The sequence below is a fragment of the Geotrypetes seraphini genome, chromosome 7, assembly GCF_902459505.1.
Source record: "Geotrypetes seraphini chromosome 7, aGeoSer1.1, whole genome shotgun sequence".
In the NCBI taxonomy this organism is placed as follows: domain Eukaryota; kingdom Metazoa; phylum Chordata; class Amphibia; order Gymnophiona; family Dermophiidae; genus Geotrypetes; species Geotrypetes seraphini.
Window position 1 is genome coordinate 43,380,228 of NC_047090.1, and position 26,049 is coordinate 43,406,276.

General features: G+C 41.8%; 1 protein-coding gene across 1 annotated transcript in view; it reads right to left on the bottom strand.

Annotated features, from left to right (window-relative positions):
- KDM5A (lysine demethylase 5A) overlaps positions 1 to 26,049 on the bottom strand; it is a 374,123-nt gene that overhangs the window by 281,198 nt on the left and 66,876 nt on the right. The window contains 1 exon segment of the mRNA XM_033952792.1: positions 6,847 to 6,952. Coding sequence (XP_033808683.1) covers positions 6,847 to 6,952 — 106 coding nt within the window.

A 26,049-nucleotide genomic window follows, 5' to 3' on the forward strand; every position in this document is an offset into this window, starting at 1 on the left:
TTGGGTTCCAACTGCCGAAATCTCTGTTAAGACTTACTCCAGCCCATCTACACCCTCACTGCCATTTGAAGCCCTCCCCAGCCCATCCTCTACCAAACGGCCATATACAGACACAGACCGTGCAAGTACTGGCCAGTACTGGCCTTAGTTCAATATTTAATATTATTTTCTGATTCTAAATCCTCTGTGTTCATCCCACGCTTCTTTGAACTCAGTCACAGTTTTACTCTCCATCACCTCTCTCGGGAGCGCATTCCAGGCATCCACTACCCTCTCCGTAAAGTAGAATTTCCTAACATTGCCCCTGAATCTACCACCCCTCAACCTCAAATTATGTCCTCTGGTTTTACCATTTTCCTTTCTCTGGAAAATATTTTGTTCTAAGTTAATACCCTTCAAGTATTTGAACGTCTGAATCATATCTCCCCTGTCTCTCCTTTCCTCTAGGGCAGTGTTTTTCAACCTTTTTTGGGCAAAGGCACACTTGTTTCATGAAAAAAATCACGAGGCACACCACCATTAGAAAATGTTAAAAAATTTAACTCTGTGCCTATATTGACTATATATAAAGTAATTCTCTTGAATAGGAATCAAATAAACACAAAGAAAGTATTTTATAATGCTGCCACCGCCAACAACACCGTTGGCGGCGGTGGCACTCAAGTGGCTAAAGAGCAGCAGTTTGCCGGCCTAGGGACAACACTGGAGGGTGGCCAGCTGTGCACCCCCTTGGGACGTAAACCCGGGGTGGGGCAGACCGCCCCCCCCACCCTGGTATGCCACTATCTGTACCTCACTCCCTCCCTATGACCAAAAATTCTCCTTTCTTCTATTCCCCGTGTACACAACCATCTCTTTCCCTCCCTTCCTCTCTCCAAAGTCCATGCCTTCTGTGTCCAAACACTCATTCCCTCCCCCACCTCAGCATCTCTTTCCCTCCCTTCCTCTCTCCCAAGTCCATTTCTTCTGTGTCCTAAAACGCATTCCCTCCCCCACCTCAGCATCTCTTTCCCTCCCTTCCTCTCTCCCAAGTCCATTTCTTCTGTGTCCAAAAACGCATTCCCTCCCCCACCTCAGCATCTCTTTCCCTCCCTTCCTCTCTCCCAAGTCCATTTCTTCTGTGTCCAAAAACGCATTCCCTCCCCCACCTCAGCATCTCTTTCCCTCCCTTCCTCTCTCCCAAGTTCATGCCTTGTGTCCAAAACGCACTCCCTCCCCCCTTTTGTGTTCCGTGTTTGCCTCCCAGCCCATCTTTGCAACTTTCTCAGCAAAACGAAGCTCAAGCCGCGAGGCTTGTCTTCTGCTTCCTGTCTGCCCTGCCGCGCACAAATAGCCGAACGGAAGTATTCTCCGACGTCAGCGCTGACGTCGGAGGGCAGGCTTTGCTTAAGCCCTCCCTCCGACGTCAGCGCTGACATCGGGGAACGCTTGCGATCGGCTATATGTTAGCTGCAGGGCAGGCAGGAACAGAAGACGAGCCTCGCGGCTCGAGATGTATTGAACTCTGCGGGTCCCCCGTCCAGCTCTCTCCTGTCCACGTGGGGCGGATCGCCCCTCTCCCTAGACTAGTGGTACTGCCTTGATGGCGGCCCTGACCGTACGGCACACCAGGCAACATCTCGCGGCACACTAGTGTGCCGCGGAACAGCGGTTGAAAAACACTGCTCTAGGGTATACATATTCAGGGCTTCCAGTCTCTCCTCATACGTCTTCTGGCGCAAGCCTCCTATCATTTTCGTCGCCCTCCTCTGGACCGCCTCAAGTCTTCTTACGTCCTTTGCCAGATACGGTCTCCAAAACTGAACACAATACTCCAAGTGGGGCCTTATCTGTACAGGGGCATCAACACCTTCTTCCTTCTACTGACTACGCCTCTCTTTATACAGCCCAGCATCCTTCTGGAAGCAGCCACTGCCTTGTCACATTGTTTTTTCGCCTTTAGATCTTCGGACACTATCATCCCAAGGTCCCTCTCCCCGTCCGTGCATATCAGCTTCTCTCCTCCCAACATATATGGTTCCTTCCTATTATTAATCCCCAAATGCGTTACTCTGCATTTCTTTGCAATGAATTTGAATTGCCAGGCATTAGACCATTCCTCTAACTTTTGCAGATCCTTTTTCATATTTTCCACTGCATCTTCGGTGTCTACTTTGTTACAAACTTGGTATCATCTGCAAAAAGGCACACTTTTCCTTCTAACCCTTCAGCAATGTCATTTACAAACATATTGAACAGGATTGGCCCCAGCACCAAACCCTGAGGGACTCCACTACTCACCTTTCCTTCCTTCGAGCAACTTCCATTAACCACCACCCTCTGGCGTCTGTCAGACAGCCAATTTCTGACCCAGTTCACCACTTTGGGTCTTAACTTCAGCCCTTCAAGTTTGTTCAACAGCCTCCTATGAGGAACTGTATCAAAGGTTTTGCTGAAATCCAAGTAAATTACATCTAGCATATGTCCTCGATCCAGCTCTCTGGTCACCCAATCAAAAAATTCAATCAGGTTCGTTTGGCACAATTTACCTTTTGTAAAGCCATGTTGCCTCGGATCCTGTAACCCATTAGATTCAAGGAAGTACACTATCCTTTCTTTCAGCAAAACTTCCATTATTTTTCCAACAACTGAAGTGAGGCTCACCGGCCTGTAGTTTCCTGATTCATCCCTGTGACCACTTTTATGAATAGGGACCACATCCGTTCTCCTCCAATCCCCAGGAATCACTCCCGTCTCCAGAGATTTGTTGAACAAGTCTTTAATAGGACTCGCCAGAACCTCTCTGAGCTCCCTTAGTATCCTGGGATGGATCACGTCTGGTCCCATCGCTTCAGTTTTTCAAGTTGCTCATAAACACCCTCCTCCGTGAACGGCGCAGAATCTACTCCATTTTCTCGTGTAACTTTGCCAGACAATCTCACTCTCTAAAGTTGAAAAGGGATAGATTCCGTACAAATGTAAGGAAGTTCTTCTTCACCCAGAGAGTGGTAGAAAGATGGAACGCTCTTCCGGAGGCTGTTATAGGGGAAAACACCCTCCAGGGATTCAAAACAAAGTTAGACAAGTTCCTGCTGAACAAGAACGGGCGCTGGTAGGGCTAGTCTCGGTTAGGGAGCTGGTCTTTTACCAAAGGGCCGCCGCGTGAGCGGACTGCTGGGCATGATGGACCACTGGTCTGACCCAGCAGCGGCAATTCTTATGTTCTTATATCTGAAAAAATTTTTGTCTCCCTTTTTTACATTTTTAGACATTTGTTCTTCCGCCTGTGCTTTCGCCAGATGTATCTCTCTCTTGGCTTCTTTCAATTTCACACTGCAGTCCTTTCTGCTCTCCTCTTCTTGGGGGTTTTTTTATATTTCACGAACGCCAACTCTTTTGCCTTTATTCTCAGTCACTAGGTTGGAGAACCATATCGGCTTCCTTTTTCTCTTGTTTTTATTGATTTTCTTCACATAAAGGTCTGTAGCCATTTTTATCGCTCCTTTCAGCTTAGACCACTGTCTTTCCACTTCTCTTATGTCCTCCCATCCCAACAACTCTTTCTTCAGGTACTCTCCCATTGCATTAAAGTCCGTACGTTTGAAATCTAGGACTTTAAGTATCGTGCGGCCGCTCTCCACTTTAGCCGTTATATCAAACCAAACCGTTTGATGATCGCTACTACCCAGGTGAGCACCCACTCGAACATTAGAGATACTCTCTCCATTTGTGAGGACCAGATCCAATATCGCTTTTTCCCTTGTGGGTTCCGTCACCATTTGTCTGAGCAGAGCCTCTTGAAAGGCATCCACAATCTCCCTACTTCTTTCCGATTCCGCAGACGGAACATTCCAGTCCGCATCCGGCAGGTTGAAATCTCCCAACAGCAGAACCTCCTCTTTCCTTCCAAACTTTAGGATATCCACAATCAGATCCTTATCAATTTGCTGCGATTGAGTCGGAGATCTGTAGACTACACCCACGTAGATAGAAGTTCAATCTTCTCTTTTCAGAGCAATCCATATCGCTTCTTCCTCTCCCCAGGTCCCTTGCATTTCGGTCGCTTGGATATTGATCTTTACATAGAGAGCTACTCCTCCACCTTTTTGACCATCTCTGTACTTCCTAAAAAGATTATATCCCGGTATGTTTGCATTGCATCCCATCCATGTGATTCACTGAACCATGTCTCTGTGATAGCAACAATATCTAGATCTGCCTCTAGCATCAGGGCTTGCAGATCATGAACTTTGTTGCTTAGACTGCGAGCATTTGTGGTCATCACTTTCCAGCTATTTTTCAGCAATAATCTCCTTTTTCGTATGGATTTTTGTTTCGTTTCACTTTCCGTTACAATACTAAGAAATGAGTTGCTGATATTGTTTATGTTGCAGTCTTTACTACTATCACATCTTTTCTTTTGCCGGGGGTGGTCTCTCTAATTGTCCTTCGTACATACACCACCCCCACCTTCTAGTTTAAATGCCTAGAAAAATATTGTCTAAATTTCTCTGCAAGGTTTCTTTTTCCTGCTGTAGTAATATGTAGCCCATCAGTGCAATATAGCTTCTTGTCCTTCCATGTATTTCCCCATCCTCCTATGTACCTGAAGCCTTCTTGATGACACCAGGCTTTGAGCCATCTATTAAAGTCCTCTGTGTTTTTCACTCTTTGCTCTCCCTTTTCATATGCAGGCAGTATTTCAGAAAAAGCTAAAATCTTTACAAAAGGTTTCAGGCACTCACCAAGCTCCCGAAAAGCTTTCTGTGCTGCAAGTGTGGAGTTGTTGGCCAAGTCATTTGTTCCCAGATGGATAACAACATCAGTGTTAAAATCCTTAGTTTCTTCCTTAATTATAGTCTGTATTTGCCTGGAACACCTCCAACCCCAAGGGCCTCCCACTCTTCTATCATGCAGGAGAGTTAATTATGAAAGAGAAGTGTTTGGATGGCCTTGAAATGCCCTCCAGAATAGGGTCACCCTCCAAGGGCTCAGCTGAGGAGACTGATGAGAGAACCAGAGCCTCCAAAACTGAATCAATAAGATGAGAATTTTTTTCCTGCCACAAAATCCATATGCCTTGAGAGCATTCGTTCTCCTCCTCCTGCAGAGTGAGTTCCACCTCCAAATCCAAGTCAGGAGACAGCTGGTTATCTACCTCCCAATTACTAGCCCAGAGATCAATAAGATGGTCACTTCTGTGTTGTTTGACCCCCCAGAGAGAGGTTCCCTGCATGGTCCCCTTAGTGGCTCAGTGCCAACTTCAGCTGTCAGTGCCTGCTTTAACAGCACTACCACATGTTGGAGCTCTTCTGCAGGAAAGGAAAAGAAGAGCCGGCAGCGTGCAATCAGGCTCACAAGTCTTGCCCCAACGTCAATTCCAACCCTTTCCACGCTCCCCCGAGCGCTGCTCCTTTAAAGCCAATGTTGCCACTATAAATAATACTGTTGCGGTGCCTTAAGAGGTCGCAGTTCCAGAAGAAAAAAAAGGGGAAAGCTCCCTCCATTCTGTGATGTCAGAGGACTGAAATAATATAAAAGTACTGAAAGACTGCCTCTTCAGTCTCTCTTTAGGACCTTCCTTAGGACCTTCCCTCCACAGATGTACACATCTCCAAAACCTGCCCTGCAACTGAAGTATAGTAGACTCAATTATCCAGCACCCATGGGGATTGGTGGAAGCTGGATAACTGATCTTTTTGGTTGCTTGAGAGTTACTGTAAAAAAAAAAATACTGTAGCAGCAGGCAGCCATTCCTGACAACTTCCCTCATTCCCTCCGGGTCCCTAAGCAGTAGAGCTGGTCCTGACAACCCCCCCTCCCCCAAGGTAGCAGCGGCAGCCAATCCAGACAACCCCTCCTCCTTTGGCCCCAAAGCAGCAGCAGCAACTGATCCTAACAACCCCCACCCTCCCTTATCGAGGCAGTAGCAACAGCCAGTGAATAGAAGCAGCACCATAAACAGGCTGCTTCTGGCCAGCCCTGGTAGGGCCTTTCCTCTGCCACATCTCTTCTGATGCAACAGAAGAAAGGCCCTGCCGGAGCTGAGCAGAAGCAACTTGTTTACTGTGCTTCTGTTCACTGGCTGCTGCTACTGCCTTAGTAAGGGAGGGGGAGGGGATGGGATTTGTCAGGATAGGCTCATGCTGCTGCTTCAGGGCCAAGGGAGGGAGGAAAAGTTGGCAGGATTGGCTGCTGTCGCTGCTTTAAGGCCGAGGGAGAACATAAGAACATAAGAATTGCCGCTGCTGGGTCAGACCAGTGGTCCATCATGCCCAGCAGTCCGCTCACGCGGCGGCCCTTTGGTAAAAGACCAGCTCCCTAACCGAGACTAGCCCTACCAGCGCCCGTTCTTGTTCAGCAGGAACTTGTCTAACTTTGTTTTGAATCCCTGGAGGGTGTTTTCCCCTATAACAGCCTCCGGAAGAGCGTTCCATCTTTCTACCACTCTCTGGGTGAAGAAGAACTTCCTTACATTTGTACGGAATCTATCCCTTTTCAACTTTAGAGAGTGCCCTCTCATTCTCCCTACCTTGGAGAGGGTGAACAACCTGTCTTTATCTACTAAGTCTATCCCCTTCAGGGAGGGGGGGGGTCAGGATTGGCTGCTGCTGCTGCTTTGGGAAGGGAGGGGGGTTGTTAGGATGGCTGCCACTGCTGCTTCGGGGGCTGGAGGGAAATTTGTGACTGCCTGCTGCTTCAGGAGCTAGAAGGAGGGAGAGAAGGGGGTTGTTTGGAGGTTGTCTGAGGAACATAGGAGGCTTTTTTTTTTGTCAGGCGAGTTTTGTCAGTTGGTTGAGACTGTTGGTTAATTTGAATGTCGGTTAGCTGAGATTCTAATGTATAAAGGATACAGCCTGCTTTTACCTGTTCTTTCCTTTATCCCAGCAGCCATTCCAAGCATCTTGGGACCTGCTCCAAAGATCTGCAGTTTCTTTAATTCCATATTTTTGCTCATTTCTCCTGCATCCGTCTGTAAACAAAACCAAACATATCAGCATACTGATGACTTCTCTCTATTGGAAATTCTGCTCTACTTCCTTCACCTATGTAACTTTATAGAATGAGCAAATAAACCTTTGAAACCAAGGCCCTTCATTTGGAAACCATTTACTGCATATTTCTTTCATAATATACCATATATACTCGAATATAAGTCGAGACCCTCCTTCCCCCCCCCCCCAAAAGGATGAAAAAAAAAAAAAAAAAAAAGGTTGACTCAAATATAAGTCGGGCAGTTTAATATTCAAGTGACCTACCCCGTCAGGCTCTGCACCCAGCCCCCTTCCTTCCTTCCCCTGTCAGGCTCTGCACCCAGCACCCTTCCTTTATCCTCTCCCCTGTCAGGCTCTGCGTCCAGCACTCTCCATCCTCCCCTCCCCTGTCAGGCTCTGCACTCTCCCTCCCATGCTCTGCCCTCTGCCCCCCCCCCCCCCTGCCCTATCTTCCTATTTCTTCTGATCTGGTGGAGGTGCAGTGGGCAGGAGCAAGCTTTCTGAACTTCTTCTGCCCCACTGCTAATCGGCTGCGCGGATCCACTTAGTCCAAATCAGCGGCGCGATTTGGCGCTGAGCGGCTTCTTTACTGGCTCCCGTGAATTCTCACAAGAATTCACGGGAGCCAGTAAGGAAGCCACTCAGCGCCGAGAAGCAGCACCAAATCTCACTGCTACTCGTGCCGCTGAGATGGACTAAGTGGATCCGCGCAGCCGGTTAGCAGCTCAATACTCCAAATATCCCGAAGGCTCGTTTTTGGTTTCTTATTCAAAAATTCTGATATTAATTTGTACCAATGGGCTGCCTGATGTCCTAGAAAATCTGTCTGGAAGCATAGGACCGGCAAGCTATACTGAGTTTTTAAGTTTCACCATTCAGGGAACCCCTTCTGAATGGCTTGCTTCAACTGCAACCACTTATAAATTTGAGACTTTGAAATACCGAAAGATTGTTGCAGTTGTGAAAAATCAAGCATTTTCCCATTTGATAAATCATCCAGTGTACGTATACCTGCCTGCATCCAGTGTTTCCAGAAGATCATAGACTTGCCAATTTGAATCTTGGAGTTTAGCCATAAGGATTGACACGTGGATTTCGCTACTGGAATCTCCGTTAAGTTGTTAATAAATTTCAAGGTGTCAAATAAAATACTATTGTCCTTAAAATATCTGGGTAACTTGATACTTAAAATATGACACTATCGCATTAGAAACATGAGTTGCCATTCTAAGTAAAGCCAATCAGGGAGATGTTCCATGAGCTCAGGAAATATCCAATACATACCCTGACGCAGTATATAGGCCTGATGGTACCTATAAAAGTTTGGGAAATTTACCCCACCCACTGGAATTGTTTTTTGTAAAGATACTAAAGCAATTCGAGCAGTTTTACCCAGCTAAATAAACTTAGTGAGAATATTATTCAATTTCTTATAAAAGGACCCCTGAAAATAAACTGGCAACATACCCATTTGGTTGCAAACCACAGGCAAAATCATAATTTTAATTGTTTGGACTCTCCCCCACCAAGACAGATGTAATGGATTCCATTGCTCACACATTTCTGAGACCTTCAGCAATAGAGATTTTTCCATTTACTCTTTTATCGTCTCTTCCAGCATTTTTTGAATCCAAATATCTAAATATTATAAACCCTCTTCCTTCCAAAAAAAAAAAGGGAATGAGTCAAATAATCCTTTTGGACCATGTACATTTAGTGGAAGAACCTCTGATTTACTCCAATTTAATTTATATCCAGAAAATTTTCCAAATCGGTCAATCAAATCTAGTAAATGCAGAATAGTAGATGCAGGATTCCTCAAATGAAGCAAAATATCATCTGCATAAGCAGAGACCTTATATTCCCGACCTGCATAAGGAATACCCTGTATCTCCTCTGCCTGTTGAATAGCCAATAGCAAGAGTTCCAGAACAATATCAAACAGTAAAGGAGATAATGGACACCCTTGTCTAACTCCCCTCTCCAGACAAAAACGTTCTGAAAAAGTATTATTGATATACAATCTGGCAGAAGGGGAACTATACAAGGTTTGAATCATTTGTATAAATCTGAATCCAATACCAAACCAATCCATTGGTCCATTCCACTCGATCAAAAGCCTTCTCTGCATCCAAAAATACAGAGAAGGCCAGATCTTCATGACTTTCGTTAAATTTAACATATGAAAAGCCAGTCTGGTGTTGTTTGAAGAATGTCTTTGAGCAATGAAACCCGTTTGGTGCATACCAATAATATAAGGGAGAGCCTTGGCCAAGCGTAACGCCAATAACTTAGCCAGAAGTTTTCCATCTACATTAATCAAAGAAATAGGTTTGTAATATGAAACCAATAAGGGATCTTTATTTGGCTTTGGCAAAACAATAATTAAAGATTCTGCCATAGTACCTAAAATGCAACCTTTAATTAGTTGAGCCTGATATAGATTTAAAAGCTGAGATAATAGGGTAATTTGGAATGATTTGTAAAACTCTACAGTAAAACCGTCACCACCTGGAGCAGATCCAACTCTAAGGGACTTCAACGCTGCTTGAAGTTCTTTCAGTGATATAGGCGCTTCTACATCTTCTCTTGCTCGGGAATTTTTGGTCCCTTTCTTTAAAAACTATAATCCCTCAATTTCTTTATTTGAACAAAACTCAGAAGAGTATAAAGCTTTGTAGAATTTCAGAAATTGATTTAAAATATGTCCAATTTGAGAATAAGTATTCCCCTTCTCATCTGTAAAAGCCACAATCTTTACTTTTTTTTGGCTTTGAGATAGTTAGCCAATAATCTTCCCGCTTTATTCGAGATTCCATAGTACAGAACCTGCTGAGAAAACAAATCCTTCCTAGCCAATTGTGAGGAAATCTCATTATATTTATATGTAGCTTTGAAGAGAGCCTGTAAAGTAGTTTGTTCCCATTTCAAGGCCAACTGTGATTCTAGATTCCTAATAATTTGCTCCAAATTAGAAAATTCCATTTTTAGCATTTTTCTTAATATGTGCCGAATACGAAATGATCTGCCCTCTCATAGTAGCTTTGAAAGCGTCCCATAACGTTTCTAAAGAGATTTCCTCTGAGGCATTGATCTGAAAATATTCATTCATTTTTAATTGAAATTCCTCAAGAAAGTTTGAATCTGCAAGCAATGTATTATTGAATCTCCAAACAGGTCTAGTACAATCTTGTTCAGCAAATTTAAATTCAATCCAAACTCCAGCATGATCTGATAAAATAATTGGGTCTATGCTGGCTCTTGTAACCTGCTGAACTAATTTATCTGAAACAAAAATATTCTTGAAAATGATTTGTGTACATGGGAGCAGAAAGAAAATTCCCGAGCATTAAAATGAAGAATCCGCCTTCTCACGTTGGCTGCCATCTTCGCAAAATCTAGAACAAAAAATATTTTAGATTCCTTATACTGTAGATTCCTGTTAGCCTTTGCCAATTTAAATATTTCCAGCGCCTGTTGGAACCGCAGTACTCTAAATATCATCGGGCTTGGGCCCACTTGACTGCTAACTCTCCTCGTTGGAAATCTATGGGCATGTTCAATTGCCAACGGAAATTATAATGTTAATGACAGTAATTTCAGCAGGAATTCTTCCAAAAATAGAGACAGGATCAGACCCCTCCAAACCCTCTTTAAGTCCCAACACTCTTATATTATTTCTTCTGGCCCTGTTCTCATAATCTTCCATCTGTTCTGTCACCCCATTTAATATTTTATGATCTTTCTGGTATTGTATGAATCCATGTTCAATTTTATCTACCCTATTTTCCAGTTGCATTACCCAAACATTAGCTATTTCCATTTGTTTTGCAACTTCTTCTTTCACTTCTAACAGCATTTGTTTAATGTTTCTAAGTTTGTACAGAAGCTCAGCGTATAATTTTGGTGAGGAATTTGTAGCTTGGATACAAGCATTATATCGGAATCCATGCTCCAGAATTTTAATAAATAATTCTCTCTCAAATCCAATTACCTTAAAAAGGGGAACAAGATAGGGCTGCCCTCTTTCGCCTCTTTTATTTAATTTATCATTAGAACCCTTTTTATCCTCCATTAGACAATCTGAGGACATACAGGGAATCCCTACCTTGCTTAGAGATTTTAAGATAGCGGCATATGCTAATGATATTATGCTTTTTCTTAAAAATCCTCGGCTATCTGTATCTGCCCTCATTCACATAACTAATTTATACTCTTCATTTTCAGGTTATAAAGTTAATTGGGGAAAGTTCGTCATTTTTCCTCTTAATGAACACGCATCACAATCTGATATACAAGATTTCCAATTCTCATGGTCTACCTTACCAATAAAATATCTCGGTACTTTTGTACACAAAGACCCTGAGGTTATTATGGAATATAACATCACCAAATTAAAAGATTCGATTAATCACACTATTACTAATTGGTCACCACTATATATTACATGATGAGGTCGTATTTCTGCTATAAAAATGACTTTATCACCTCAAATTTTATTTAAACTCATCATGCTTCCTGGCTTATGTAAACCACAGTTGTATAAATGGATAGATAAACAATTGAATTCTTTTATTTGGCTACGTAAAAGACCTAAAATAGCACTTAATAAATTAAGGGCTTCTAAATTTCATGGGGGGGGTTAATTTTCCCGATTTTCAAAATTATCATTTGGCTTCTTTAGCTAAGTATGGCTCCTATTGGTTGTCCTATAATGCTTCAGCAGACTCATCTATCGCTCCTTCTTGGTTTAACCTAGAAGCCTCCATATGTCATCCTATACCTTTGCAGGCCCTCCCTACCATGTCCTTACCCAAACATCTGAAACAATTCCCTCTTTTTACAGCAACACTTACTGCACTACGTACGTTGGATAAAATAGCAGTTAATTCCATTTTCTCCCACAAAGATATGGCACTTTGGAATAATACCTCTCTAAAACATAACAAAAGATGTTTCAATTGGAAGACATGGAGAGCTGCTAGTGTTTGGCAGGTTCGATCTTTATTTGCTGGATCCGAATTATTACCTTTTTCTTACTTCAGTGCTCATTTCCCGACGCTAGCTTCTAAAAGACATCAATGGTCAGTTCTTACTTCTCTCCTTTCTACTTTACACTTTTCCGACATCGCATGTCTATCCTCCTGGAGTACTCTGACCATTGCTATGGGTAAGGCTATGGCATTTTATTATAAGATATTAAGAGAATCCTGTTATACCCCCTCCTCGGATATAGCTACTAGATGGTCCAATGACCTCAGTGGGCATCTGTCAGATAAAGATTGGTGTCAATTATGGTCTAAAATTAACAGACCCTTATTATCAGCTAGTATGTCTCAATCTTTACTATTTGTAATGTGGAGAGCAGTTTGGACTCCATATAAAATGAAAAAAGCAAACCTCTCTTCTGATGATAATTGCTGGCATTGTATGACATCTCAAGGAACGCTTAAGCATATGCTCTTTTCCTGTCCTAAGATTCAACCATTTTGGGTTAAAATTTGGTCTTGTATATGCGAGACAAATGCTTGTACTACAGATCTTTCCTTCAACATAATCATAATGCGCTCTCTACATCCATGCTTTAAATTCTGTGTATGTGAAAGCAAATTGATTGAGATTATGATCTCAGTAGGCATCCAACAGGTTCTTCAGAATTGGAAATCGGCGTCCAGGTTGAACTTTACCTTCTGGTGGAATTTCCTATGCTTATATAAATGTTTTGAACAGCATGCAGCAGAAAAATTACAACATCATCAGAAGCTGTCCGTTCAATCCCTTTGGACCCCCATTGACGTTTACTTACTCAATTTATAATTGCTTCATTTTCTAATTTTTTATTTATATATTGTATGAGCTCTACATTGCACTACAAACTTTTGTGAACTGTTGTTGTTATTGAATGTTTCTCTTTCCTATGTTAATTTTCAATAAAAAAGATTGGAACTAAAAAAAAAGAAGCTCAGCGCTATCAAAAATATTCTCTGCAGCTTCTTTGGGTAGCGGGACTTTTGAGGGAGTCAGCGGGTCTGCTTTCTGCCTTTTTTTGCTACCTCCTGACATGAAAGCCGCTTCAATTTTTGATTGCCTGGTAGAAGCCATTCTATATCTCAAAATCCTTTTGCTAGAAATAAGAGGAAAGCCATGATTGTCGAAGAAGAGAGCCTAAAATCACCCAGAGATGAGAAGCGTCACGATTAGCCGTCCATTACAATGTGCTGCCAAGCCATGCCCCCTCTTGGCTGGCAAAAGTTATAAATGAGAATGGAGTGGATACCATGCCATTCACAGAAGTGTTTATGAACAACTTTAAAAACTGAAGTGGACCAGATGGAATCCATCCCAGGATAATAAGGGAGCTCAGAGAGGTTCCAACGGGTTCTCTTAAAAATGTGTTCAATAAATCCTTGGAGACAGGAGAGGTTCCGTAGGATTGGAGAAGAGTGGATGTGGTTCTACTTCACAACAGTGGTCGCAGAGATGAAGGCCAGTAAGCTTCACTTCAGTTATTGAAAAAAATAATAAAAGCGTTTAAGAAGGAAAGGATGGGGAACTTCCCAGAATTTAATGAGTTACAAGATCTGAGGCAGCATGGCATTACTAAAGGTAAATCATGCCAAACGAATCTGACTGAATTCTTGACTGGGCGACCTAAGAATTGGATCGAGGGCATGCACTAGATGTAATTTACTTAGATTTCAGCAGAGCCTTTGACACGGGTCCTCATAGGAGGCTCTTGAATAAACTTGGCAGGCTAAATTTAAGGTGGTGGTAATGGAATTCATTCGGAGGAAGGAAAGGTGAGTAATGGGAGTGCCTCAAAAATCCGTGCTGGGGCCAATTCTGTTCAATGTTTGCGAGCGATATTGTCAAGGGTCAGAAGATTGAGGTTTGCCTTTTTGCGGATGATACCAAGATTTGTAACAGAGTGGACACCCCTGAGGAAGTGGAAAACATGCTCCCCCCAATCCCCTCTCAAGGTGTCCCCAACAGGTTACTTACTTTCTTCCCTCTTCTTGATGCTGAATTTTGCTTCCTGTATGGGGCCACAGTTACAGAGAGGGAGGCACCACACAGCACTACACGCTGATTTAAGCACGATTCACATGAAGAAAGTTGATATGGCATGATTAAGAGTCTGTGCAGAAGTCAAAACCACACAGGCACACACTGCAAACAGTGCCATCTACAACCCTGCACCTCAACCTTCCAGTTCAGAGAACATAGTACTGCAGCAGGAGGTAGCAACCAGAACTATACACAAAGGTCTGCATAAACATCAGTGCAGTGCTCATTTAAAATCCAACAGTAATAAAGGAATTTACCTTTAAACCTGAATACAAAGAACTGCAAACAAAGAATTCCTTTCAGCGTTGGAGAAGCACAGGAGCATTTAGCACCACAGGCCACGGTAGAAACATCTACCACGGTTTAGTAAAAGAGGGCCTAAAATTCTTTGTAAATGAATTCTATTAATCCATTAATAATGTCACAGTCTAACTATCAATTTAAATTGCAATTTAAATCAAATCCACCCAGTGTCAAAGTGAGGTAAACAGGTTAGTCACACTATCATAGGAATACTGCAAAGAAAGCAAGCAGATACCTGCCAATGCTTGAAACAAAAAAAGCTCAAAAAAGCTCTCCGAGAACACAAGAAAAAGGATAAATTATGCCTTATCTGTTAATTTTCTTTCCTTTAGACACAGCAGATGAATCCAGAGATTAGTAAGATACTGCATATCTACCAGCAGGTGGAGATAGAGAACTGAATTGCAGGTGCTCCTCTTGAATGGAACCCCTTCTTGCCATTTAGTATTGCTCCTTGAACAAGCATCAGGAACCACATAACTGCATGTATATAAAAAACTTCTTTCCCAGAACAAAAGTCCAACCATGGACCAACAACAATCAACAATGCCGCAAAAAAAACCCTCAGTGGGAAGCAACTGCAGAAAAATCTCAAATCCTGAATGGGTGGGATTCCAGATTCATCTGCAGTATATAAAGGAAAGAAAATTAACAGGTAATGTATAATTTTTCCTACCTTAGCAACAGCAATAGATGAATCCAAAGACTGGTGGGATGTAGTAAAGCAATCCTCAGCAAGGTGGGAAGCCAACGCAGCCTCTGTGATAACCAAAGCACCAAGTGCAGACTCCCCTTGCAAGGCCACATCCAAACGTTAATGCTTGGAGAACGTATTCGAGGAGGACCATGTCGTGGCCCTACAAATTTCCTCTAAGGAAAAGCCTTTGGACTTCACCCAAGAAGTCGTGACCGCTCTAGTGAAGTGTGCGCACAAATCCAGTGGAACTGACTTACCAGCCAGGAAGACTACTTCAACATTGTATATCTGGATATTCAGAAGGCGTTCAACAAGGTTCCACATGAACTATTTCGGAAAATTGCGAGCCATGGCATCGAGGGTGGAAGAGTGTCACCAGTGGGGTGCCGCAGGGCTTGGTGCTTGGACCTGTGCTCTTTAACATCTTTATAAACGATCTGGACATAGGTACGACGAGTGAGGTGATTAAATTTGCAGACGCTACGAACTTATTCAGAGTAGTGAAGACAGGGGGATTGCGAAGATCAGACTCGAGGAATGGGCATCAACATGGCAAGTTCAAGTTCAAGTTTATTTGTTCTTGATGAATCGCCTATTTAAATTGCTAGGCGATGTACAACATAATAAAATATACAAATAAAATATACAAATAAAATGTTAGCATTAACATATAAAATAACTTTTGTTATGAGTTAAACTTAACATACTAAGCACGTACATTTAAAATAATTTTTTGGGTTAAAACTTACAAGAATTGTGAGGGGAAGAGGGGAAAAAGTTACAATGTTTGGATAGAAGAGAGGAAAAAAACATAAAAGGTAAGAACAAAAAGGAGGGTAATGTTAGCTGCTTTAAAAAAAAAAATCGATATTTAATATACTAGGAGTCATAAGCATCCTTAAAAATAAATGCTTTTAACGTTTTTTTAAATAAAGTTAAATCTTTTAGTTCTCTAATATATTGGGGTAAAAGATTCCATGAATGGGGGGCCATAACTGAGAACATATCGTGCCGTCTGATTCCTATAACTTTCATTGAGGGAACGGAGAGAAGATTATAAGAGGTTGAGCGAAGAGATCGTGTTGTGCTATAAGGGATTAGCCACCTGTTGATGAATTGAGGTTCATTAAAACTTAAGGCTTTAAAAACTAAAAGCAGTAATTTAAAAGTAATACGATGGTTTACCGGAAGCCAGTGTGATTTAATTAACAGTGGGGTAACATGGTCATATTTTTTTGCGTTGTAGATCAATTTCACGGCAGTATTTTGTATTAATTGCAGCCTTCTTTTTTCTTTTTGAGTAACGTTAAGGAGGAGGGAATTACAGTAATCTATTTTAGATATTATTAAAGAGTGAATTAGAATATTAATGGATTCAGGCTATAAGAATTTGGCGAGTGAGCGAATTAATCGTAGTTTATAAAAACATGATTTAACAGTATTGCTAATATAATCGTGATATGTAAGTTTATCATCTATCAAAACGCCTAATATTTTTATAGGCAAATGAGGTTCAACGTGGATAAGTGTAAAGTGATGCATGTGGGAAACAAAAATCTCATGCATGAATACAGGATGTCCGGGGCGGTACTTGGAGAGACCTCCCAGGAAAGAGACTTGGGAGTTCTGATCGACAAGTCAATGAAGCCATCCACGCAATGTGCTGCGGTGGCAAAAAATGCAAACAGAATGCTAGGAATGATAAAGAAGGGGATCACGAACAGATTGGAGAAGGTTATTCATGCCGCTGTACCAGGCCACAGTGTGCCGTCACCTGGAATACTGCGTCCAGCACATGAAGAAGGACATAGAACTACTCAAAAGGGTCCAGAGAAGAGCGACTAAGATGGTTAAGGAGCTGGAGGAGTTGCCGTAGAGCGAAACATTAGAGAAACTGGGCCTCTTCTCCCTCGAGCAGAAGAGATTGAGAGGGGACATGATCGAAACATTCAAGGTACTGAAGGGAATAGACTTAAGCTACCTAGGAGTCTGAAATTTTGCAGTTTGGTACAACACCTTGGGGCAAGTTTCTGTGCCAAGTTTGAAATCTTTTGCGAACGTGCTTCCATTTCTATAGGTCAGCAAAGTAGGCAAAAAAATTCACAAATGAAAATTTTTGGCAAAGTTTGGCACCATACTACTGCTGGTAGGTAAGTCAGCTGAGGGTACAACTTTACCAGCAGACATGTACCACAAGGTACTTCCAAGATTTGCAATACGAGCCTTTACAGTGAAGTGAAGCTGAAGATATGACCATTAAAAAAATATGGCTTTATGCATTTATGCAAATTTTCACTGTTTTTCAGATTCAAATATCTCTAATATGTAGTTTGGTTTTTGTTTTTTAAAATCATTTGAAAGAGCATGTTGTTTGCTACAGAAGCTATCCTGTTTCATCTTGGACCCGATAAGCAATAACTGTATATGCGCACGAATGTTTAATATTGAAAAGAGGCATGTATAACACAAACTATGTTATATGCAAATGAACAAGGTACATGAAGTTTCACAGTTAAGTTCAGATTGTTACTGTTTTATTATCTCCTTCCCTCAATCCATGCATTTTCATATACCCACTGCCACTGGTCGAGAAGATCATGACAAGTGTATTATACATTGAGACCACATATTTATCAGTTATTGATCCATTGTCTGAAAGACATTCCCAATAGTCAGATAATACCATATAAATTTCTAAGCTTTATTAAAGACAAAAAAGAAAAGTGCAAAAACCACACTTATTTAAAGTGCGCATACATACTGACAAAGATCAAGAAATCACATAAATTCAACTTTTAACTCAGTTTCTTGCATATGGTTTTGAAAGTCTGGTCAATGTTTGCCAAAATAGCTTTTGGATAAGTGCCTGATAAAGTGGTCATAGGTGCATTAAGGCCTGCAATAATATGCTGTTCAGGGATCCAGTATGTGTCTCTGCAGGACCTTGTGGATGCAAAAAATTAACCAGGATGTTACATTCTTCCATTGAAATTTCACATACATGACCAATCCACCCAGAATTGTCATATATGCAAGCTAAGTATTGACCAGGTTGAAAGCTGGATGCTTGAAAGGTAGGGAAATGTTTGAGATCAGTATCAGACTCTAAGACACTGGCAATGAATGAGCTGGTGTCACTTGAAATTTTAATAATGCAGAATCTAGCAGTGTCTAAGGGCTTAAATTGGTGATTTTCTCTTGTTCCAGCCGTTGTGTGGCCCATACTAAACTTTTGCTCCTGAGCAGGTCTTATTGCTTCAATATCTTCCTTAGCAATGAAGAAAAATTTGATTCCTAAGACAGATTTATCGCAGAATTCAAACATATCCCTTGGTGTCAAAATTTGGTTATTGAGAGGGCGTTGTTAGCTGGCATGGGCAGCTAAACACTTGGCTGTTCCCCCAATTCCATTACATGGAGATTTGCCATGGCTGGTGCCAAAGAAGTTCCACTCAGCAGTAATTTGAAAGTCAGTATCATGGCTGCAGAGGTTAATGAAATTCTTGAAGTTTTTATATTGCAGAGCAGAATCATCACTAAAGTAGTGAATATGGCTTAAGACAGGCAAGACTTTCTTCAGATGCAGAATAAGCTTCCTCAAAAATGCAAGAACAGCAATAATATTGTGGCGCAAGTATTCACTGATCATGCATATGCATAGGCTTTGGATATCAAGATTGCAGAAGTAGACAACGAAGGGGTATAATGTTGCTTGGCTATTTTTCCCAGTAAAACCCTCTATACTGCATCCTGAACGATGAAGGAATCATTTTCAGTGAAGTCCATCAAAACAATAGCATGCCCCTCCTTTATATTTGCTTTCAGTTCCTTCAGATAAGCACTTTAGTACTTGGAAATAAAATGGTGGCTAGCCAAATTAGAAATTTTTCCAATTAATTTGGAAGTGAAGTCCTCTATGAATAACTGTCAAGTATCCCGATCAGTGTGAATCCACTGCTTAAATTCAATGATATCATCTGGATCATGTTTACCAAAGAACTCAGTAAAATATTCCTCCAGAGGGATCTGCTCAGGACATATTTCACACCACTGCAACATGCAGTTTTTTGAGTTCATATTACAGACAGTTTTATTCAGAAGCACTTTTTATTCATCTGGAACTGCAATTGCTTAAAGCATAAGTTTCACATTCTGGTGGATTGTGCAGACACAGACTGAATGAGTCCCTGAATGAACTGACTGTGACATACTACTCTGGCCGAAGCTCACAGAACTTCGAGAACCCAATTTCAGGCCCATGCTGACTGCGATCGGTGGTACAGAATTCCTTCAGATTGTACAATAGCAATCTTTTCAGCACTGATCCGAACAGAGACAATCTTTTTTGCCTGGGCATATTCTAGAGATTTCATCGCCTTCATAAAAATCCAGGACTTTCTGTGTAATCTGCTGAGCAAGCACTTTTTCTCTCTTTGTTGCTGAAACAGCAAGAATGCCACTCTGCTATTTCAACTTCCTGGCCTTTTTAACCATTCTTGTTGAAACGTCACATTCCAAAGCAGTTTTCTCAATAGTCCAGCTGTGTGGAGCAAGAGTGAGAGTTTGTATTTTCTCCCTATTACTAGATAATTCCAACTTCTGCTTCAGTTCAGTCAATAAAAGGTCATAGTCAGAACACCTTTTACATTGGCCACTTTCTGGTTCTGCTTTGATATCAGATGGAGTTAAGTCACCAATAACTGCAATTTGGTCTGCAATTCCATTATGGGCTTCAGAGAGTTTGCGTTTAGCATAACTTAAAGAATTTTGTTTGCTAATCCGTTGACTCTTTAGAGGAGAGATTCCTAGTGGTGAAAAGCTGGCATTGAGGTTTTCAGATGCATTGGTAGGGTCATCACTGTCAGAATTAGATTAGGGCTACTTAGATCTTGCAGTTTGACATGCAAGTCTTGCCTACATCTTGGGTAAAGCTTTTGGCCTGGTTTAAACTTGTGCTTTATGATAGCTTTTAAATGATCAGCTGCATGAAGATCAATTGGGCGTAGACCTTTGATATTGCTGTGATTCTGTTTTCTAAACAGATTACAGCAGATTTTCTGTAGAAATTCAAACTGCGCCCATGGACAAAGCAGAAAGTCCAGAGCGTCTTTTAATTAATTCTTGGTCAGGCAAAGAGAAATCAGAAATAAGTTTCAAGCAGCTTTCTTCAGAATAGAAGGTAGATGGTTTATGGCACTCAGAACTATCATAGATTCCAATACTGCAGGGCTCTAGCTTATTATTAGTCTCCATAATATAAGAGTCACCTAAAAATACAGAATAAAAGTAAGGTGAAAAATAGTGTAAGAACACAATGAAAAGAGAGCAAAGCAAGTTGTACATGTCAGCAAGTGCAGAGTAAGTTTCCAAAATACACACAGGTATAGCCTAGTTAACTAGGGAAAGAACCAGATGCTGCACAGAAAGAATAGACAGAAAGCAACACACCAAAGGCAAGCTTTGTCAAATAATGAAGTCATATGGTGTTATAAGGTCATGATAAACCTTAAAGCCAGACTTGTTCATACAGCCACTGTGCTGTGATAGCTGCAAGTCAGAACATGTTCAGAAAAGCTGCATGTATTAGACATACTACTACAGCTATGCGTACATTCTTGTGAATCACATGATTATGCATTTGGGCTTGCACGCAGTAAGTAGTTTGCACAAGCCAATGCACGTTTTGACTGTTATCTTGCAAAAGAGCACAGTAAGTTTTTCAAACGCTGAGCATAGTACGAGACAAGTACTTGTGGCTGGCAAAGCTTGGTTATGAGTTTTCGGATCAATATAGTTCCACTGCAAATTCACAATGAAGTGCCAATGACCCTTCAACATAACATGTTTACGCAAGCAATGCTTATCTTAAAACCATCAATTCTCAAAGAAAGATCAGGTCCAAGATGAAATAGGATAACTTCTGTAGCAAAAACAACCATACATGCTCTTTCAAATGATAAAAAAAAAAAAATACAGATATTTGAATCTGAAAAACAGTAAAAATTTGCATAAATGCATAAAGCCATATTTTTTGGATGTCATATCTTCAGCTTCACTTGACTGTAAAAGCTCATATTGCAAATCGTGGAAGTACCTCATGTCTGCTGGTAAAGTTGTACCCTCAGCTGACTTACCTACCAGTAGCAGTATGGCGCCAAACTTTGCCAAAAATTTTCATTTGTGAATTTTTTTGCCTACTTTGCTGACCTGTAGAAATGGAAGCACGTTCGCAAAAGATTTCAAACTTGGCACAGAAACTTGCCCCAAGGTGTTGTACCAAACTGCAAAATTTCAGACTCCTAGGTAGCTTAAGCAAAGTTGGCGTTTTAGGTCACACGAGGCATGGGAGTGGATCGATTGCATTTGTTCAACCACCCTAGCTCCTGACCAAATTGAGATAGATCCAAAAAATTTTGCAGAGTTTCATTTGAGACCCTAGACAATACCCCTGTAAAAATTTGGTTGGATTTCAAGGGGGGGTCGAGCATGGGCGGTTTTCAGTATTGTTCCACTTGACATGGAATAACCCTTATGCATGTTAGATTCAGGGCTGGTATGTGTTGGGGTTGTATGTCTGGCCAGGGTGATGTGAGGGCATGGTTGGTTTTGGCTGCTCTTGGGCAGGCTCAGTGGGTCCGGTTGGATTTGCAGACCTCTATTCTTTTTATTTTACTGTCAAGTTTCAAGTTTATTAGGATTTTATATACCGCCTATCAAGGTTATCTAAGTGGTTTTTACAATCAGGTACTCAAGCATTTTTCCCTCTCTGTCCCGGTGGGCTCACAATCTATCTAACGTACCTGGGGCTATGGAGGATTAAGTGACTTGCCCAGGGTCACAAGGAGCAGCGCGGGGTTTGAACCCACAGCCCAAGGGTGCTGAGGCTGTAGATCCAACCACTGTGCCACACACTCCTCCAATATTCTGGGTAATATTAGATGATTAAGTTAATATCTTGGAATGTTAATGGAGTGATTTCCCCTGTTAAGAGACAAAAGATATTGCAAACTTTAAATAGACATCATGCCGATCTGGTTTTCTTGCAGGAAACACCCCGACCTCTGTTGAACATAAGAAATTCATGAGATGGTGAGTGGGCCGGGTTTTTGGAGCTATGGCGGTTCATTGGAAGGCTGGAGTTTTGATTCTCATTCGGAAATCTTTGGTGCAAGATGTGTGGGCAGATCCCTCGGGTCGGTTTGTGCTTGCTCATGTCATCTTAAATAGGCCACTGTTGCATTGTAATGTTTATGCCTCAAACAGTTATGAAAAAGCTTTCTACTTTGGTTTGTTTCGAGCTTTGCAGCATTTCTCAGGGTTCCCTATTGTCATGGGGGTGACTTCAATGTGGTCCATGACCCTAGTTTGGATAAAACTAATCCCAGGTCCCAAGAGCGTTTGGACTCTTCTAGAGGCATTCCTTATCTCTGTTCTTCTCTTGATCTCCTTGATATATGGTGCACAAGTTGCATCCTGGCGAGAGCGATTATACTCACCTTTCCCAAGCCCACGGCACACAGTCTCGGACTGATTATTGATTACTTTCTAAAAGCCCATTTTCTAATATTTATTCCACTGGGATTGGACCGTATTGTGTTTCTGACCATGCTTTCATTTGGTGTACATTAGAAGTGGGTAAGTCGGGAGATGGCATCCGTCGGTGGAGATTTCCTCCAAAACTATATACAGACCCGGGTTTTTTGGATCATCTGGTTCAGAAATGGCATGATTTTCAATTTCATAATGCTCTTCATTTGGACAATCCGATTCTGTATTGAGCGACGGCGAAGACGGTCCTGCACGGAGAGATTACTGCCTATTTCAGTTTTAGGAAAAAAAGCCCAGGATCGGGAGATATTCCGTTTGGAGAAGTAGATGAGGGATGATAGGATTTGGTACGTTTGTCATTCTACTCCCCGGCGTCAAGCTGCTCTTTTGGCTTCCCAAGTTTCTCTGAATGAGTTAATTCATGCTTGTTCGTCACAGTCCCTTCAATATTTTAAGTACCGCTTTTACTTACATGGCAATAAAAGGAGGGAAATTGTTGGCTAATTTAGTGTGTGCAGCCACGGGGCCCACTAGAATACTGCAAGTAGAACATGAAGATGATACTTTGGTACATATGGATGCCGAGGTTGTGGAAGTGTTTCAGAGGTATTATCAACAGCTATACAATTCCCCTTGATCTGCGGAGATGCCGGGGGAAATTTATTTGGCTAACATCGCTGTCCCCCAAGTGTTGGATGCCCAACAGCAAATGTTGAGCACTCCCATCTTGACGAGGTTTCTTTGGTCATTAATTCTAGCAAATTATGGAAAAGCCCAGATCCAGATGGCTTTCGTTCAGAATTTTATAAGCTGCTTACTACAGAAATAGCACCGGTGTTGGCATCTATTTTTAACACATACGTATTACAGGGGTCTTTTATCGCCATCTTTACAGGAGGCCCATATTGCAATGTTTCTGAAACCTGGTCGGGACCCGACCTGCCGGGCTCTTATCGCTCTATTTCACTTCTGAACACTGAGGCAAAATTCTTTGCAAAAATTTTGGCTAATGGCATAGCGCGTATCCTCCTTGGTCTTATCGCGGTTCCGCAGGTGGGTTTTGTTAGGGACCGTAAAGTGGCGCGTAATCTTCGTTGCATTCTGACTTCTCTGGAACATGTTGTTCAACAACACCTTCCGTCATTATTAGTTAGCTTTGACATGGCAAAGGCGTTTGACCGGGTTTCTAGGTCCTTTTCTCTTTGCCATCCTCCGTCATTATGGTTTTAGCTGATTTTATTTTGATGCTATTCGAGCTTTGTATGATTCCCCTACGGCCTTTATATGGGTTAATGGGGTGCTAACGGCACCGTTTGAGATCCGAAAGGGCACTCGGCAAAGCAGCCCCTTATTGCCTCTTTTATTTGTTCTCTCTTTGGACCCTTTGATTCACAATATTCTCCAAACTCCGGACATCTGAGGAGTTTGTATTGGTGTCTTGGATTTTACCATTTCGGCTTTTCAGATGATCTTTTGGTGCATCTCACTTACCCAGAAAATTCTCTGGCAGCTCTGTTGATGGTAATGAAGGAATATGGAGATTTTTTGGGGTTTTGCTCAATCTTGACAAGTCTTTGGCTCTAGATACTTCTAGTGTAGTCCAGGAGGGCTGGAGGGGGAGCTTTCCTTTAAAATGGGCTGATTTCTCTTTTTGTTATTTAGGGATTTACCTGACTCCGTCTACTGCTTCTCTTAAGGACTATAATATTCAGTTGTTGATGGATTACTCTCGTCAAAGGTTGGAGAGGTGGCGGTTTTTCCCCCTTTCTTTACATGGTAGAATTCAGCTTTCAACATGTTACTTTTTCCAAGCTGGCTCTGTTTTATAGTTGCTCCCCATCCGTCTTCTTCAAAAAGACCTACATGCGTTGTATAAATTATTGTCACTCTTTTTTTTGGGGGGGAGGGGGAGGCAGGAAACCCAGAGAAGCTTTTCATTCATTTCTGGGGTTTTGGTCCCAAGGGGGGATGGGAGTCTCCAATCTGCATAAATACAATTATGTCTGTCTTCTTTGGTATTTGGGTGATTGGATTTTGGAGTAGGGGGTGTATACGTGTTTTGATTATAAATTAGACATCTATCATCCTTGGAATTTGTCCTCTTTATTCCATATTCCTCGGGTGGTCCTTCCTGTTTCTTTGCGTTCTAGCTTTTTATTAGGTTCTCTTCGGGATACTTGAGAAAATTTGGTTCTTTTGTTGGGTGGGCAGCCCGGGACTTCAGACCAATTATCGATTCAGGGAAATCTTCAGTTTGCCCCGGGAAGGGATAACTTCTCTTTTCAGAGGTGGAGGCGAGCGGGGGTGACCTTATTGGAGCATTACTTTGGTCAGATGGTTTAGCAAAAAGCAGGGATTTTGGCCACTGATCACTTTCCTTATTTGCAGTTAAAGCACTATGTACATTCTTTGGGGGTGGAGAGTCTTCACTGTGGTCTAGGTGGTAAGCTTCAGTGGTTTTTCACCCAGTTTCTGGATACAAGCCTCACAGTATTGCTGTTGCATAAAGCCCTGTATCAGATTACTCCTGCTAGATCTTAGGAGTCTTTATGCACAACCTAGGCACCCGTGTTGGGACTACGTTCTCAGGATTTGGATATTAGTAGCTATATCTGCTGTATTCCTACTCATTCAAGCTCCACTGAACTACAGGAGTGTCAGTTTTGATTTTTTTCCAGAACTTATTTTACGCGAGTTCAATTATTTCGGGCGGGTTTGGCGGTTTCTCCCCAATGTGGAAAATGCACTGGATTCCAATACTTTTTTCCATGCTTTTTGGAGTTGCCCGGTGGTTAAGGTTTTTTGGAGATGGGTAATCCGCTATTTGGAATATTTGTTGGGGCAGTCGATACCTGTCTCCCCTGTGGGATTTCTTCTTGATAAATTTGAGGCTTTTCGTTTGACAGTCAAATTGGGGCAATTATTTGTTCATAAAGCTGGTCTCTTGGCTAAAAAGACCATTTAGGGGGAGTGGACCTTGGCACACCCACCATTCTATTGGGCATGGATTCATCGCTTACAAGCCTTTATGATTCTTTAGAAAGGTAGGGTGTGTGGTTCCTTTCACCAATCTAAGTTTTCCCTTCAAACCTGGGAACCATATATTAATTCTTTACCTCATCGAGCTCGTAGTTCGATCCTTAGATCCTTAACACTTTGAAGATCTAACTTCCCTCTGGTTTGGGGATTTTCCTCCTTGGTGAGCTGGGATGGATTCATTGATGGCCTGGTTGCTTCCCCTCTAGTTTCCCCCCTAGTTCACACAAAACTCTTTTCTTTTATATATTTATTAATATATATATATATATATTCATATTCTTTCTCCTCTCTTTTCTTCCTCTTCTAGGGTTTGGGTTTGAGGGGTTGGTTGGGGGGTTGTTCACTGCAGTTTGCTTGCTAGGTTGACAGTAGGAGGATACTAAGTGGTTGTGCTTTATTCCCTTTTCTTTCCAGGCCTAT